Source organism: Oryctolagus cuniculus, chromosome 20 (genome assembly GCF_964237555.1).
Source record: "Oryctolagus cuniculus chromosome 20, mOryCun1.1, whole genome shotgun sequence".
NCBI classification, from domain to species: Eukaryota; Metazoa; Chordata; class Mammalia; order Lagomorpha; family Leporidae; genus Oryctolagus; species Oryctolagus cuniculus.
The window spans coordinates 45,455,120-45,471,075 of NC_091451.1; the positions used below are offsets into that span (position 1 = coordinate 45,455,120).

At 54.6% G+C, this 15,956-nt stretch overlaps 1 protein-coding gene across 18 annotated transcripts in view; it reads left to right on the forward strand.

The window, feature by feature from the left end:
- Positions 1 to 15,712, forward strand: part of WDR20 (WD repeat domain 20) — a 62,643-nt gene extending 46,931 nt beyond the window's left edge. For 7 of the 18 annotated variants that reach the window (XM_051834893.2, XM_008248674.4, XM_051834898.2 and 4 more), the window contains 2 exons: positions 6,471 to 7,730; positions 13,369 to 15,712. In XM_051834893.2, the coding sequence (XP_051690853.1) occupies positions 6,471 to 7,730; positions 13,369 to 13,458 (1,350 nt within the window). In that variant the 3' untranslated portion in view covers positions 13,459 to 15,712. Of the gene's footprint in view, positions 1 to 6,470; positions 7,731 to 9,897 lie in introns of all 18 variants that reach the window. The other 11 variants (XR_011384979.1, XM_002721720.5, XM_008248675.4 and 8 more) reach the window with 4 other exon arrangements.
- The last annotated feature ends 244 nt before the right edge of the window (positions 15,713 to 15,956 follow it).

The following is a 15,956-nucleotide window of genomic DNA, read 5'->3' on the forward strand; positions in this document are numbered from 1 at the left end:
CCGCAGGAATTCTAGAACATCAGTTATTTCCTTCCCTCCGTTCCTTCCTTGAGAGTCAGAGAGAGACAGAAATCTTCCATCTGTTGGTACACTCCTCTGGTGCCCACAGCAGCTGGGACTGAGTCAGGCTGATGCCGAGAATCAGGAAGTCAGTCAGGGTGTCCCACGTAGATGGCAGGGACTCAAGTACTTGAGCTGTCAGCCGCTGCCTCCCAGGGTCTGTGGTAACAGGAGGCTGCAGTTGGAAGCAGAGCCAGGACTGGAGCCCTTACTCTCCTGTATGAGATGTGGGTTGTTTTCACCACTGCACCCAGCATCTACACCAGCAATCAGTTCATGTCCGTGAAATTCACAGATTCACAGTCCAGGCCTATGAACAGAAAACCTTGAGCCCAGCACCTGGGGGTTCACAAACCAGCTCTTCCCTCTGTGGTAGTGAGAGGTGGGCCTTCACTCCTCTTACGTCCTCAGTTGGGAAATAGGTAAGGTCGGTACCCACCTGAGCACCTGATGAGGGTCCATTCAGGCCCATTTTAGTAAAGGTCCTCAAGAGGCAGCCTTCCAGGGGCTGTGAGGGCTGTGGCTGGAAGGAAGGGTGTCCTTGCGAAGTGAGAGCCCAGCAGGACGGGAAGATAAGATCAAGGCAGAGAATCACCCTGTGTAAGGCAGCAAGCATCAGGCCGCTTGCTGCTCTGTGACGGTCTTTCTTTCCGTAACACTTCTGTCATCTGCTGTTACATGTATGGGCACACAGGTATATGCATCCCCAGTAGTAATTATTCTGACCTTAGTCTCTTTTCTGGTTGGTGAGAGTTTAATAAATGTTTGGATTGTTGAAATGGAATTACAGCCGGCGCCACAGCTCACTAGGCTAATCCTCCGCCTTGCGGCGCCGGCACACCGGATTCTAATCCTGGTCGGGGCGCCGGATTCTGTCCCGGTTGCCCCTCTTCCAGGCCAGCTCTCTGTTGTGGCCAGGGAGTGCAGTGAAGGATGGCCCAAGTGCTTGGGTCCTGCACCCCATGGAGACCAGGATAAGCACCTGGTTCCTGCCATCGGATCAGCGCGGTGTGCCGGCCGCAGCGCGCCGGCCGCGGTGGCCATTGGAGGGTGTACCAACAGCAAAGGAAGACCTTTCTCTCTGTCGGTCTTTGTCACTGTCCACTCTGCCTGTCAAAAAAAAAAAAAAAGGGAAATGGAATTACAAAGTCTAGAAATCGACATGAGAAAGAAGTGCATGAAGATCTGTAATCTGGGAATAGTGTATTTTGAAAGGTGGGCAGTGGATGTGGTGCAGTGGTTAAGCTGCTGCCTGAAACGCCTGCATCCCAGATGGCAGTGCTGGTTCATGTCCCACCATCTCCACTTCTGACCCAGTTTTTGGATACTGCATCCTAAGAGACAGTAGAAAGTGGCCCCTGCCACCCACATGGGGACCTGGATGGAATTCCTGGCTCCTGGCGTTAGCCTAGCACAGCCTTTGTTTTTGCAGGTATTTGGGGGAGTGAACCAGCAGATGGATGAAGATTCATTCTCTCTCTCTCTCTCTCATCTGCCTTTCAAGTAGGTGAAAATAAACTTAAAAAAAAAAAAAAAAGATGGGATTTACCCCATCAGTTAAAAGAATATGAAAATTTTAGATAGAAACAGACAATGGAGAATTCCATGGAGTCCGTGGAGGACGGGAGACGTCCCTTGTGAATCCCAGTGCTCCCCATCAGCCTTTGTGATCTTGGTTCTTTTGTGTAAGGAGGATTCACCCTGCGTTAGAGACGACTTCTGCACGGAGTCTGGCCCCTGAGGAGTTGAGCTCTGCTCTCTTCCTGTTCCCTGGGCCTGTCCCCAGTCACTGCAGATCCTTGCAGCTACGCCTGCTCCAGATGGGAAGACAGGAGGAATAACCACTCCTCTTTGGCCTCTTCTGGGAAATTATGTCTTTAGCTCCCTTGAGTCTGTTCTTTCTCTGATCTTTCAGAGTAGATTTGAGGTTTCTATTTGTAGCATTCTGTACATATTTTGCCCTTGAAAATGTCTAACAGGCCTTTATTGAGAGGATTACGGCATATAGCTCATCCAACAAGCACCCAGACCACAGAACCTACCTTCCCAGAGCTGCTGGGAGAGTCACTCCTGCCCACGTCTGCCTGTGAGAGTCACTCCAGAGCAGCAAGGAGTTTATTTCTTGTCCCTAGTGGTTATGTGAGGGGCTTCAAAAGCTCGTGGAAAAATGGAATTAAAGGTAATTGAATTTTTCATGAACTTTGAATAGCCTGCTCATGTATCTGTGGACAAGAACTATATTGGGGTAATTCCTGTGCTGTCATGAATACAGCCTTAGCCTCTTTGTAGAATTCCAAGAGTGTCTAGACTGATGATTATAAAGTCTAACAAGAACTTCTTGTGGCTTTGTCCTGAACTCTGCCCCCTCGCAGGTGTGAGGACATGCCAGACACACCAGGTAGGGCTCCATCTCCATGGCGTTGGAGAACGTCTTGACTGAAGGGCAGGCTGGGGAGGAGATGGCCCTGACTCCTCAGGTGGTGACAGGGTAGACTGTGTCTCCCCAGAACAGCTCCTGCTGCCTCGGGGTCCCAAAAGTGGGCGAGAGCAGGACCCTGGTTTGCGGCATTCTGGGAGCGCTAGTACAGAAGAGTGGGCGTGCATTTAGTTTGTTTGCTTGTTGCTGTTTTTCTTCGAAGGAAGTCTACATATATAGATCTATCTGATCGCTCTTTCCAGACACTTCCTGAGGGAGTGCAGATCTCCGCAGGGCCTGGGCCTGCGCAGAACCTTGGGCCACTGTCCTCTGCCTGTGGTTGCACTATGGCTTTTCCAGCAGCTGCTGTGGTTCTCGAGTTGTTTTAGTATTTTTGTTTAAATTTACACATGCATTATAAATGTGTATTGACCCCCTCCAGAGTAATTTTTTCCTGCTTGTTGTGTTGATTTTAGTGAGAAAAAGGGCCAGCGCCGTGGCTCAATAGGCTAATCCTCCACTGGCGGCACCGGCACACCGGGTTCTAGTCCTGGTCGGGGCACCGGATTCTGTCCTGGTTGCCCCTCTTCCAGGCCAGCTCTCTGCTGTGGCCCAGGAGTGCAGTGGAGGATGGCCCAAGTGCTTGGGCCCTGCACCCCATGGGAGACCAGGATAAGTACCTGGCTCCTGCCATCAGATCAGCGCGATGCACCGGCCGCAGCACGGCGGCCATTGGAGGGTAAACCAACGGCAAAGGAAGACCTTTCTCTCTGTCTCTCTCTCTCACTGTCTACTCTGCCTGTCAAAAAATGAAAAAAAGGAGTAAAACACTTTCTTCCTCTTCTGTTTGACCCAACCCAAGCACTGTCCCATCACATCTGAAATCCAGTGGGTATCAGTGGAGTTGCACCTCCCACCCTGACCTTGGCAGCCAAGCAAGGCTGGCTGGCACCCTCTTCCCGAGAGGCCGCCTTGTGAGTGGCTCTGGCAGCTGGTCTCCAGACCTGGCTGACTTGTGTGTGGTGACAGGACAGTCGCCCACCTTGGGATCCAGGGACCGGTGCTGGTTTCCATTGGCACCATCGTCCCCATCCCCTGGCACCCTGCTGCGTCTCTGTGGGCTTGGTTCACTCCTGCCTCGCTTCGCGGACATCCCCTCAGCCTGCTCTCTGCCACCCTTCCATGGAGTCTTGGCTCAGCTGTGCCCAGTACCAAAGAGACCTTTCCCAGCCATCGTCTTTGAGGTTGGAACCACTAAACCCTTCCCCGGCACTTGGTTTTCTCTTGTCTCCCTGGTTGGTTTGTCCTCCACAGCACTTACTGCCATCAGATTCCATAAATGTCTCGGACACACCCCCTTCTGTGGAGGAAGTCTTGTCTGCTTGAACTGGTGTGTGTCGGTTCTTGGCATATGGTGCACGCTCAACACGGAGAGAACGGGGTTTCAGGCAACTTTTTGACCTATCTGAGCCTCTTTTCCTTGAAGTAACAACATAGTTGAATCTACCTTCCTATAGGAGGCACTGTTAACCCTGCTGGAAATACAAATTGTATTCTATGTGGGAGGCAATTTGGCAGTATCTCAAAAACTAAACATACCTTTAACCCAGCTCTTCCATGGGGGATTTATGCTCCAGGTGTACTGTTCATGAGTGAGAGCTGCCCTTTGTACAGGGTTATTCAGCTCTTTGACGTTGGTCTACAGGATGTTCACATTCTTGAATCTCTGCAGAGATGACAAAGCATGAGGAGCTGTCTCTGTGCCCAGCAGGCAGATGTGCGAGGTGTGTCACTGAATGAGGAAGCAGAAGTGAGACTTGCACAGTCTGAAAAAAGAAGGTTCAATAAGCTTGTATCTGTGTTTGGCTTTGTACCCATGAAGACACCTAGAGAGAGCCAGGAAGCTGATTAACAGGGACTTGGGACAGAGTCCAAAATGCAGAGGAGTGTGTGTGTGTGTTTTTTTTGTTTTGTTTTTTGTTTTTTTTTGTTTTTAACAGTGAGAGAGACAGAGAGAAAAGTCTTCCTTTTCCGTTGGTTCACCCCCTAAATGGCCACTATGGCTGGAGCTACGCCAGCCCGAAGCCAGGAGCCAGGTGCCTCCTCCCGGTCTCCTGTGCGGGTGCAGGGCCCAAGCACCTGGGCCATCCTCCACTGCCTTCCCAGGCCACAGCAGAGAGCTGGCCTGGAAGAGGAGCAACCGGGACTAGAACCCAGTGCCCATAGGGGATGCCGGCGCCGCAGGCAGAGGATTAACCGAGTGAGCCACAGCGCCATTCCCAAGTATGTGTTTAAAATTTTGTGCCCATGAGAGTAACAGTGAAGTGATCTTGGATTTGAATCTGGTGAGAGGTTAGGGGCAGGCGTTGAGAGAGCCTCTTCCAGGGTACGGACAGCAGCCTGGCATCCCAGCGTGAGGCAGCTTGTGCAGGCCCACCTGGCAAGGCCGCTGTGGGTGCCCTCAGGCATAGCCACGTTTGTGTGAGCAGACATGCTGGGGCAGCCCGACAGCTCCCATGCAGAACCCACCGTCAACATAGCCCTGAACCCCAGCCACAGAAGCCCTGGTCAAGCCGTGTAGACTACCCCCTGATCTCTTGTCAGAGGGATTGAGCAGTTCTTACAGAGATCCTGCCAGAGTCCTGCTGGGTTTCTAGGTTGTTGGCAGTGACATAGGTCAGGTGCCTTTTATAGGTAGGTCACCAGGCAGGAAGGGAAAGAGGCAGAGGATGCAAATGTTGGCTGTGTCCCCAAGGGTGGTACCTGTTAATTTAAGAGCTCCAGGCCTGCCGTTAGGTGACAGTGAGCACTGAGTCCTGCTGCAGCACCCTGAGCCCCCTCAGCTTACCTGCTTTCCAGGGATTAGGGCCCTGTTCTTCCTGCCTGGACTTGCTGGTTAGCCTCCGAGAGCTAGTTTTCATGCAGTGAGTATGTGTGGCTCATTCATTTCTTCTTTTGTAGCCCTGCTTTTGAAAATCAAGTAATTTCTGTAATATTCTTAAAAAGATACAGCAGACACAAAGCCAGCTGGGCAGAAGGCAGCAGTGTTTCTAGGCAAGGCCCCCCAGTGTGCCCTGTGCCCCTCTGAAACGCAAGTCTGTAGAGAGTGCTGGGCTCCCTTAGGCGCTGTTCTGAGGTTGAACTTGTGAGTCTTGGGAACTTCTGGGTGACTTCTGCTGATGTGACTTTGAATCCAAGCCACCAGAGAGGGACCCTCTGGGAAGCAGCCATGCTAGACCTCCCTGGCACAAGCAGGAAGGGTACTGTGTGCCTTTTGGGATTTTTTTACTTTTTGCCATTCATTCTTTTGTTTTAAAGGCAAGACTGCTGATAAATGCCTTTTAGAGAAACAACTAGGACAGTGGACTAGGACTGAGCACAGGGTAGAATGCTAGTGATGATGGCATAATCTTGAGCTAATCACCTGGTTATGTCTAAACACCACCTCGGTCAAGAGAGGACAGCCAGTACACGTGCCGAGGCTGAGCCCGGGAAGGCTGCTCTGGAGCCCCGGATGCTGCTGGCACTGGCCAGAGCTGACCCCACCTCAGGCAGGCGCGGCAGGAGCGGGTGCGGTGTGCACCTGACTCGCAGTGACAGTGAGTGCCGAGAAACCCGGGAGGCACAGCTTTCCGGTTGGGAGGCATGGCGCACTGCCTGAGGTCACCGTAGAGAGGTGCCAGGCCCAGAGCAGTAAGCCACTGATTCAGAGAGGAGGTGCAGCCCAGCTCTGGGACAGTGTCTGGCACGAGCAGGCACCTACTGCCAGAAGGCCGACTTCCTCTGTGAAGTCAGGTCAGAGGCTGAGCCAAGTGCGGTTCAGGCACACGCTGTCCAGAGCCTGGTGCCCTCCCGGCGTGGCTGACCGCAGGGTAGATGTGGCATGCCTGGACGGACTCCTCCCGGCTCACTGAGAAGCAGACTCGTTTTCTTGGTGGAGAGCCGACTTTCAGACTTCTCTGTTGTGATAACTTGTTCTCCTTTGTCTTCACAGAGACTAATAGACAAGTCACGAGTAACCTGTGTCAAGTGGGTCCCCGGCTCGGAAAGCCTTTTCCTAGTGGCTCATTCGAGTGGGAACATGTACTTGTATAACGTGGAGCACACTTGTGGCACCACTGGCCCTCACTACCAGCTCCTGAAGCAGGGAGAGAGCTTTGCCGTGCACACTTGCAAGAGCAAATCCACGAGGAACCCTCTCCTTAAGTGGACGGTGGGCGAGGGGGCCCTCAATGAGTTTGCTTTCTCCCCAGATGGCAAGTTCTTAGCGTGCGTGAGCCAGGACGGGTTCCTGCGGGTATTCAACTTTGACTCGGTGGAGCTGCACGGTACGATGAAAAGCTACTTTGGGGGCTTGCTGTGTGTGTGCTGGAGCCCGGACGGCAAGTACATTGTGACGGGTGGAGAGGACGACTTGGTGACAGTCTGGTCTTTTGTAGACTGCCGAGTAATAGCTAGAGGCCATGGGCACAAGTCCTGGGTCAGTGTGGTGGCCTTTGACCCCTATACCACTAGTGTGGAAGAAAGTGACCCTATGGAGTTCAGTGGCAGTGACGAGGACTTCCAAGACCTTCTCCATTTTGGCAGAGATCGAGCAAATAGTACACAGTCCCGGCTGTCCAAACGGAACTCTACAGACAGCCGCCCCGTAAGTGTCACATACCGGTTTGGTTCAGTGGGCCAGGACACACAGCTGTGCTTGTGGGACCTCACAGAAGACATCCTTTTCCCTCACCAACCCCTTTCGCGAGCAAGGACACACACGAATGTCATGAATGCCACAAGTCCTCCTGCTGGAAGCAATGGGAACAGTGTCACCACGCCCGGAAACTCCATGCCCCCTCCTCTGCCGCGGTCCAACAGCCTTCCCCACTCAGCAGTCTCCAATGCTGGCAGCAAAAGCAGCGTCATGGATGGCGCCATTGCTTCTGGGGTCAGCAAGTTTGCGACACTCTCACTACACGACCGGAAGGAGAGGCACCACGAGAAAGATCACAAGCGAAACCATAGCATGGGACACATTTCTAGCAAGAGTAGTGACAAACTGAATCTAGTTACTAAAACAAAAACAGACCCTGCTAAAACTCTGGGAACGCCCCTGTGTCCTCGAATGGAAGACGTCCCTTTGTTAGAGCCACTGATCTGTAAAAAGATAGCGCATGAAAGACTGACGGTATTGATTTTCCTTGAAGACTGTATAGTCACTGCTTGTCAGGAGGGATTTGTTTGCACGTGGGGAAGGCCTGGGAAAGTGGTAAGTTTTAATCCTTAATGCTGCACCGGATCTAGACTTGAATAGGTAGTAACTGTTTTTTCTCGAGGGGGGGTGGGGTGTACAATGAATGTGAATGACACTTCTGATTCTTGATGTAAATCCAAATGCATCAGAGCCATAATTTTGGATACTGCATGCCATGTAATTCCGAATCATTTGATAATTCACCTGAGAGCATTTAAAAATATAATCAAGCGAGTTGCCAGCCAGGTCAGTCATCCTCTTGGGAGCGTAGAGTCCCAAGGCCAGCACTCCTGTGTCAGACTATTTCAGGTGTAGGAAAATCATGACAGTGTTGGGAAACGATGACTTTAAAATGCTACAATTAAAATCGATGCTTTAACTGGAATACTTTTGCTTAACTACTCCATTAGAGTATTGTACACCTGATCAGAGTGTGTGTTCAGTACAAGGGGCTGTTGCCATTTATAGTCCACTTTTTTATCTTAATCATAAAACTGTTTAGGAGTCTATGAAATTTAACGTTAGGGACAAAGCGTTCAGGGTTGATTGATATTATTTTTACATTGTTCTGGCAATCCACAGAAGGAGAAGAGCCTTAATTTTTAAAACCCATTTTAGTCATTTTATGACAATTAAAATTGTTTAATAAACATCTTTTTTCAAAGAAGCAGTTTGTAGAACTTTGATTGAGATTCTGTGCACTAAAGTCTTCACATGACCCAGAGTCTGGACAGAGAGTGAACTGTGGGCTGAGGTCGCCAACAGCTGTTGTCAGAAGTGCCTCTTGCCGCATGAGCCAAGACCTTTGACCTCAGATGCACTTTACATACTTTTTTTTTTCCCCAGTGAGAGAAGAGGAGGGTTCTTTGTATTTTGCTTTGTTTGGTTTTGTTTTTGTTTGGCTCAGCAAGACATGTGACTGCAGCCTGTGGCAGCGCTGCCCGACAGGCACCTGCTTGGGTTCAGTCCCCCACAGGGGACGCGCAGGGCAGGCTTTGCTGTCCCCTCTTCCTGGAAGGCAGTTGTGACTCTGCCATTACTCCTGGGACGCTGATGCTGCCCGGCACCTCTGCAGGGCCCCGGGGCCTGCGGCCGTTCAGGAGTGGGGCCGCGTGGCCTCCTCTGCCCCCGGGAGGCTGTGCTGCAGGACTGGGCTGGTTCCCTCAGGATCGCTGTCAGCCGCGGAGGGGCTTTTCGAATCCCAGTTTGCACAGTGGGTGAGGTGGGTCCTTGAGCTATGTGTTTTTTGTCAAGATGGTAATTCTTTGCTAACATACTTGGGCATTTAGGCTTGTTTTCTGTTCCGCACACCTTCGTAATCAAATAGAATAGCGTGTGCTGGTTCCAGCGTGAATGCAGAGACCTGGTGACTGACTGACTGACTCCTGTAGACGGAGCAGCAGCTTCGCGCCTCCGGTCGTGCGGGTCCGGTCCCCACGGTCTAGCCCCCGGCGTGCTGCCTTGGGAGAGCACTGCGGCCTCCCAGGTGCCTCTTGGAGAACTTCAGTGTCCTACCCTGCCCGCCTTCGAAGTGTGGCCCAAAGGGTAACCGGTCGAAGGTAGCAGACATGGTCATCTTTGTGGACTGACTCAACCTGGGGTGCCAGATTGGGTGTCAGGCGGAGAGAGGAGGAGTGAACACTGCATGTGCGCTCTAGGCAGCTACATGGTTTTAGAAATCATATTTCAAATGCTTCTGAGGCATTGAGTATGCAGTTTCAAAATTCGGGACTTTGTATTTGACCTGAACAGGAGGTGGCTGACCCCAGGTAAGTAGAGTCACGGGGACGCTGCTGGTGACCCTCATTCTGAAGGTGACGCTCCTCAGGGTGCGCTCGTGGGGGCAGCACAGCCCACAGGGTGCTCGCGGGCTTCTGTCCCGTAGCCGCCCGCTGCCCTGCTGTCTCGGGAGGGATCTCGGGGGTGTGAGGACAGGGCGGTGGGGGGAGCTGGGAGGATGTGGGTGCGTACAACCCCCGCCTCCAGGTTACAAACCATGATCATGTCACAGTCTGGAGGTTTGTCCAGTCTATTCCAGTTGATGCTGGTGTGTGAGAGATCTCTCTGGGGCCCCTCGCTGTCCCCGTCCCCACGGCTCGGCGCCAGCGGAGGGCTGGGACCCTGCAGGGCCACATGCAGCATCCGCTCTGCCCCTCTGACTGCTGCCTCCTTTCTTTGACAGCCGGCAGAGCACTTCTGCAGGCAGGAGGACAGAGTGCAAGGTGTTCTCCAAGACCAGAACTAAGGTGCCCGGCAGCCGGAGAGAAGAGGGCCCTGCAGAGAGGGGCGGGCGGGCCCCTGCTTGGATGTGCTGCTGAGTCCTGGCTCCCACAGACCTGGGAGGGGTGGGGCGGGCAGGGCAGCCACGCTGGCTCCTGACCGCGGATGTGTGAGGTACAGTCAGTGCCACGCCACCTCCAGTGACTGCCAGGAGAACCGGGGGGAACACCTTCACAATTTTCTCACTGAACTTTGAGCTTCCCTGTGAGTTTTTCAGCTCAGAATTGAATATGGGTGAGAATATCTTTCTCTGACCTAAGCCTTGGAATAAATAAAACCCAGCAATTGGAAGAGGAGGCCGTCGTTCCTTGGTCAGCACTGCTTGGCCGTTGTGTGCTGAGCCGCGTACCTGGAAGGCTCAGACAGCAGTCAAGTGCAGTACCGCCTGACGGTCGTCCTGGGCCGAGGTGCTGGGGGCCCCTCGGCTTGCCCTGCCCCGGCTCGCCACTTTTAGACCTTCCGGTAGGTCCAGAGGCCAGCTCCACGCGGTCATTTCCAGCAGGCAGGCCAGCCCTCCCCGAGAGGCTAAAGGAGGGGTTGTGTAAGAGGGAGCAGGCAGACACCTTAAAAATACTGGAGCATTCGGGCTCTGACGTTACGTGCGTACGTGGTGGCACAGAGCCTGAGCTGTGTGCTGCTTGAATCTTGCAGCAGTTCGGAAGTGTCCTTGGAGCCGTGGGCCTGGGACTGAGGGAACTGCGCAGCTGATGGTGGTCTCAGACGCTCCAGTACCAGGAGGGGCAAAGCTCTGCCTTCTTCCAGCCCCACAGCAGGCAGCCCCTCCCCCCACCCCACTCCTGTGGCCCCTCCCCCCACCCCACTCCTGTGGCGCATCTGGACTTTTTAAGTATTAGATTTACCCTCAGTCCTGCCACGCACCTGCAGCTGAGTGCGAGGCCCCCTTGCAGCCTGCCTGGGAGAGGCCGTCTTTGCTGAGCGAGCTCAGTGTGAGGAGCGGGGGGAGCTGACCGCCAGCGGTAGACACAAGCGCCGCGTCCTGTTCCTGCAGAAGAGCTGGAAGCAGGCTGCACCCGAGGCTTCTGCGGGGGAAGATGTGTCTTTTCTGTGGGTGAGGGCTTGGCTGAGGGGCCTCCCACGCCAGGGAATGCAGGGAAGCAAGCAAGTGGCTCGTGGCAGTGGCTGCGCCCGGTGTTGAGGTCAGCCCGCAGCAGCGGGACTGCACGCCTGTGTAGGCCTACGGGGCGCCCTGAGACACTGAGGGTTACCCTGGGCCACGGCAGGGAGCGGCCACAGGGCAGAGCTGGCAAGGCCTTTCCCTGTCCAGAGTGCCCCGCACCCAGGGCTGATGGGGACCTCAGGTCATGACCCAGACTGGTGACCGCTGAAAGGCACATGCGCTCACCCGTCGCCTTCGGGACCGGGCTCACGAGGAGCCGCGCCGGCGCCCTGCTCACCCACGCTGCGCCTGCTGCATCCACCTCGGGTCCTAGTCGAGTTGTTGTCTCTCAGTCTAAAAGTGTAAAAGAGAAACCCCCTGCATAATATGCAGAGCTCATTGAAGACTGTTACCTTAGGTAAAAACACTGTATGAAATTGTATGAATATTAACTTGCAGTGGAAATCAAAAGAAAAATCCACATGTATTTATTTCCTTTTTAAAATTTTCATCTTAACTTGAATAAATTTCATAAAGAGCCTTCCTAACATGAAATATTGGTAAATTTTTAACTCTTGCAATAATTAATGAAGCTTTAAAAATGTCAGTGTTGTTGCTTTATAAACTTAAGATCATGTTTCTGTTTCACTGCTTTGTTTTAGCTGTTCCCTTGTCACTGTCACAGCTGAAGAGGTTCACTACGTACTTGGTATTCTGACGTACTTTTTGAGGCTGTCCTCTGTATATTGACATTAAATAAACATGCGAGTGAATTGTAAATGTAGATAACTCTCAGTAATCATTTTCACATCTGAGCTTTAAAAAGTCTCAGTGAACCAAAAAGAAAAGCTTTCAACGCTGTGACGTTGAGGCTTGTACGTGTTTGCAGAACTAGAAGCCACGGAATTGCTACCTCTTAGGGCCGGTTCTGAGCCCCACAGCAGCAGCTCCCTGATGGCCGTGAGTGTCACGGGCACCGTGGCCGCACCTGTGCTGAGGCGGGGGGGCAGGACCGGAGCTGACCTCCAGCCCCAGCCAGCAGCGGGAGAGGGCAGAGGGCTCCAGCGGGCCTCTGCTGAGCTCTCTTCCTGGGCCTGGGCGGCTGCTGTGGTTTTAGTTGGGAACGCTTTGCCTGAGGCTTGAGATGGCTGTGGCGGCCGCCCTGGCCCAGACACCGGCCGAGCAGGCCGTCTCTGTCGTCTGCTGAGGACTGTGGTCCCTCCCTCTCCACAGGGCCCGGGCCCCCATCCCCGAGACCTTCAAAGTCACAGGTGATGACAGGGCTGCGCTGAGCTGCCCACGGCGCTCCCACGTGTCACTTCCTCCGAGCCCTCTCCAGGGGTGGGTTCCAGAAGCTTCCCTGTGGTCTGCAGCACCTCCCCCCCATGCTGAATTGTGTTCAGGTCGCTCTGCGCCCGGTTCTGCCTGACCCGTGGGGATGGGGTGTATTTTGCTCGCCCTGCAGATCCCTAGGTAGACAGCAAGGCATTCATTTTGCTTAGAGAAAAAACATGTTGATCTTATAGAAATAACGAGTTTGTACCTTCACAAAAGCAGGTAGCTCACCATTCTTCCACGTACCGCTGCCCATGGAAATAAGTGGTGGCGTCTGAATTGGTGGGGTCCCCCCCCCACCAAGCCACAGGCCTCTCTCCCCTCCTGTGTCCGAATTCTTCCGGTGAGGACAGCATGGACAGGGTCCTCCTGGAAGTGACTCAGGGTAGAAGGGCTGTAGGAAGAGGCAGTGGGGTCTGTTCCTCCTGCCCCCAGCCGAGGGCTCACACAGGAGTGTGCACACTTCCCGTGCGCCCGGGGCACTGGGACCCTTCCCTCTGCTGTTGCCCAGGGGCTGAAAGGACATCGCCGCTGGGCCAAGTCCAGGGCCTCCTGGGGAGCATGTGTGTCCAGGCTAGCGAAAGGGCACGGCCAGCTGCCCAGCAGGAGCCAGGGTGGCAGCGCAGGGCGGGCGGCACAGCCGAGCTTGGGCCGCACCCCGTCTGCTTCCCGCACCAGGCCCCTCTGCGCCTCGGAGTTCAGCAGCAGCAGCAGCTCTGGCCAGCTGCCCTTTGGCGCTTTCACTGGGACTTTTGTGCAGCGAGAGTGCTGGGATTATCGCGGGTTGGCGGTTCAGGAAAGCGCAGCCAGGGCCAGGGTTCTTAATGCAGGGGTGCGCCTGGCACACGGCTTGCACCGGGAGGGCCTCGGGGCCGGCCAGCACCGGGGCTTCCCATGAGAGCTTTGTCCGTCTGTCTGCAGGAGACCTGTCCAGGGCGAGCTGGCATGTTACTGCTTTACAGCCACGTGACCAGAGAGGCCCTTGAACATCCCCAGGATGGTGGGCGATGAGGCGGCCTCCAGCACCCGGCTGTCCCCGGAGGGTATGTTCCCTCCACCCTGAGGGTGGGCCGGCAGACCAGGGGAGGGGAGCTGCTCACCACTAGAGCAGGTCCCCCCCACCCCGACTTCAAGCCACCTCTGTGCCTTAGATCCTTGCTGTTCACCACAGCAGTCACGAACGACGTGCGCCACGGAGCCCCCAGGGTGGGGCCGGTCGGGGTCGCTGTCCGTGTCAGTTACTCGGCAAAGCTTTGCAGAGACACCTTAGTAACTTTCCTGTTGCTGATGTGGAACGTGTTCGGTGGAGATACTACAATTACTTCATCTTTGGAAAAGCTGTTCAGGGTGCAGCTTGCGTTCCCTCCCGGCCCCCGACAGCGGGCCCCCCCTCAGCCTGCGGCCACCACCTGTGACGGGAAGCCCCGTGGCGGAGGGGCGCCTCTCTGGCTGTCCCCAGGCTGGGTCGCAGGGAGAAACAGAGCACCTCCTGCCCCTGGTGGGAACAGGAGGGGCTCCTCATTTGGTAGATCTGAGTCTGCTTCTGGACGGTTGGAAAGGCAGAGCCTCCCAGGGGGCGTCCGCCTCGGGGCCCTGGCTGCCCGCGCTGCCCGCGCTGCCTCCCCTCCCCGTCCCGGGCCTGTGACTTGGCGGGAGCGCAGGTGCACAGACTCCAGGCCACAGAAGTCAGGATGCGGTTTTGCCTGTCATGGGTCCCAGAGGAAAAAGAGCTCCCACAGATCCCACCGCAGCTGCCTGCTTCCTGGCCTTGTCCTGGTGAGAGTCCAGCTGCGAGGTGGGAAGTGTGCACAAGCCCCCGGAGAAGCAGCGAGGTGCAGGTCGATTTCAGGTCGCGGCCCCGGCAGGCTCCGCGGTGGACAGTGCACACACTCCGGTCGAAGCCCTCTCAGGACAGCTTATGTGCTGACCACTGCACTAAGGCACGGACACCAGACTGCTGCGACCCGTGCCTCCCAGCGAGAAGTGCGCACAGTGTGACTGCTCTGGGCTCTGGAAGGGGTTGAGCCTTAGGCTTGTCTAAGCTCGGGCCCTGAGGGGACAGGTCCCACCTGTTGTGACAGATGCACAGCCATCTGAATCGTCCTGGTCCCACCCTCTCTCCCCACATCCAGCCTCAGGGACTCCCCGTGCCCCGGCCTGGACCCTGTGCACCGGAGAGCTACGGCCAGAGGCTGCCACCTTCACGTGGCCACACAGAAAGCAAGAAGCCCAGGAGGAAAATGCCTTTTAAAAAGCCACTGGACGCTGTCCTTGGCAGGGCAGCCCTGGCTCCGAGGGGCGGGGTGCGCTGTCCACACCCTGGGCCAGTGAAATTCCAGAGGACCCAGGCTGCCCCCAACACCAGGCTGCCCTGCCTTTTCTCCTGCGTGGTGCTGAGGCTCCAGGGCTGGGGGCGCCCCGCGGCGATGCCTCTGGGTGATGCCTGTGGACGCCGGAGTCTGCAGCAGGGTGAGCTGTGGCGGCAGGGCTGCCCAGTGTCTTGCTGGATTAATGGAAACTGCTTTGTTCGCAGGGCTTATTGTCATCCCCAAGCCAGGCCAGTTCTCCAGGTGGAACTGTAGTGTAGAGACCCCGCTGCAGCTCGCACACTCCCCGGACGCGGCCTTGCCGGAGCGACGGCGGCGGAGCCGGCGCCGCGCGCCGGAGAACCTGCTTCCCTTTCAGACCGGGCTTTCGGAGCTGCAGTGAAAATAAGAAATGGCGTATTCTTGCTTTTTACCCTAAAACTCAATGTAATTAAATGTCACGTATGTGTGGAGTACAGGCCTGTGCACACAGTGTAACACAGACTGTCCCAGACAAGCGGGCCCCGCGGTTCTGCGGTTAGAGATAGGCCTTGGCCCTGTTTGGTTTTGCACTGCTTCTTTTTATACCTGAGTGGTCAGGACAGCCCAGCGCGCGTGCGGAGCTGTCACTTTCTGACCTAAATGTGTGAATTCAGGAAGACGGATGCTGCAATCATAGATTTTAAAAAATTGTTTGCACTTAAAATAGTTTAGCGCTGATAGAAAAAGACTTTGCATTTGGGTGTGACGGACTCACGGCCCTCGCGCTGTGCAGGCGCCCTTTTTATGTGTTGACTTTATTTTAATACTGTGGTTTCCAATGCAATGAACTCTGTATTATATGTATAAATAATGTAATTCTGCAATTGGGGGAATAGTTACTCCACTGATAATTTTCATCATTTAAGAGTGATATTTCTAATTCACAAAAAATTAATATTAAAACTATCTTGAATATACCACTTGTTTATCTTCGTGAAGTTGGCTCAGTTTTTAACAGAGTTTTTGGTTAATGGAATTACCCTGACCCTTTTCCGCCGTGTTCCTGGAGGGCTCCGGAGGTCAGTGTCAGGTTGAAGACCACGTGACTGCCCATCCGCAGCCACGCAGGGCGGCCACGCTGTCCACTGCTCACTTTTTCTCAGCTTAGCGTCCCATTGTGTGTCTCCGAGAGCCCGTGACTCCGTATCCCACGGTTTCTGA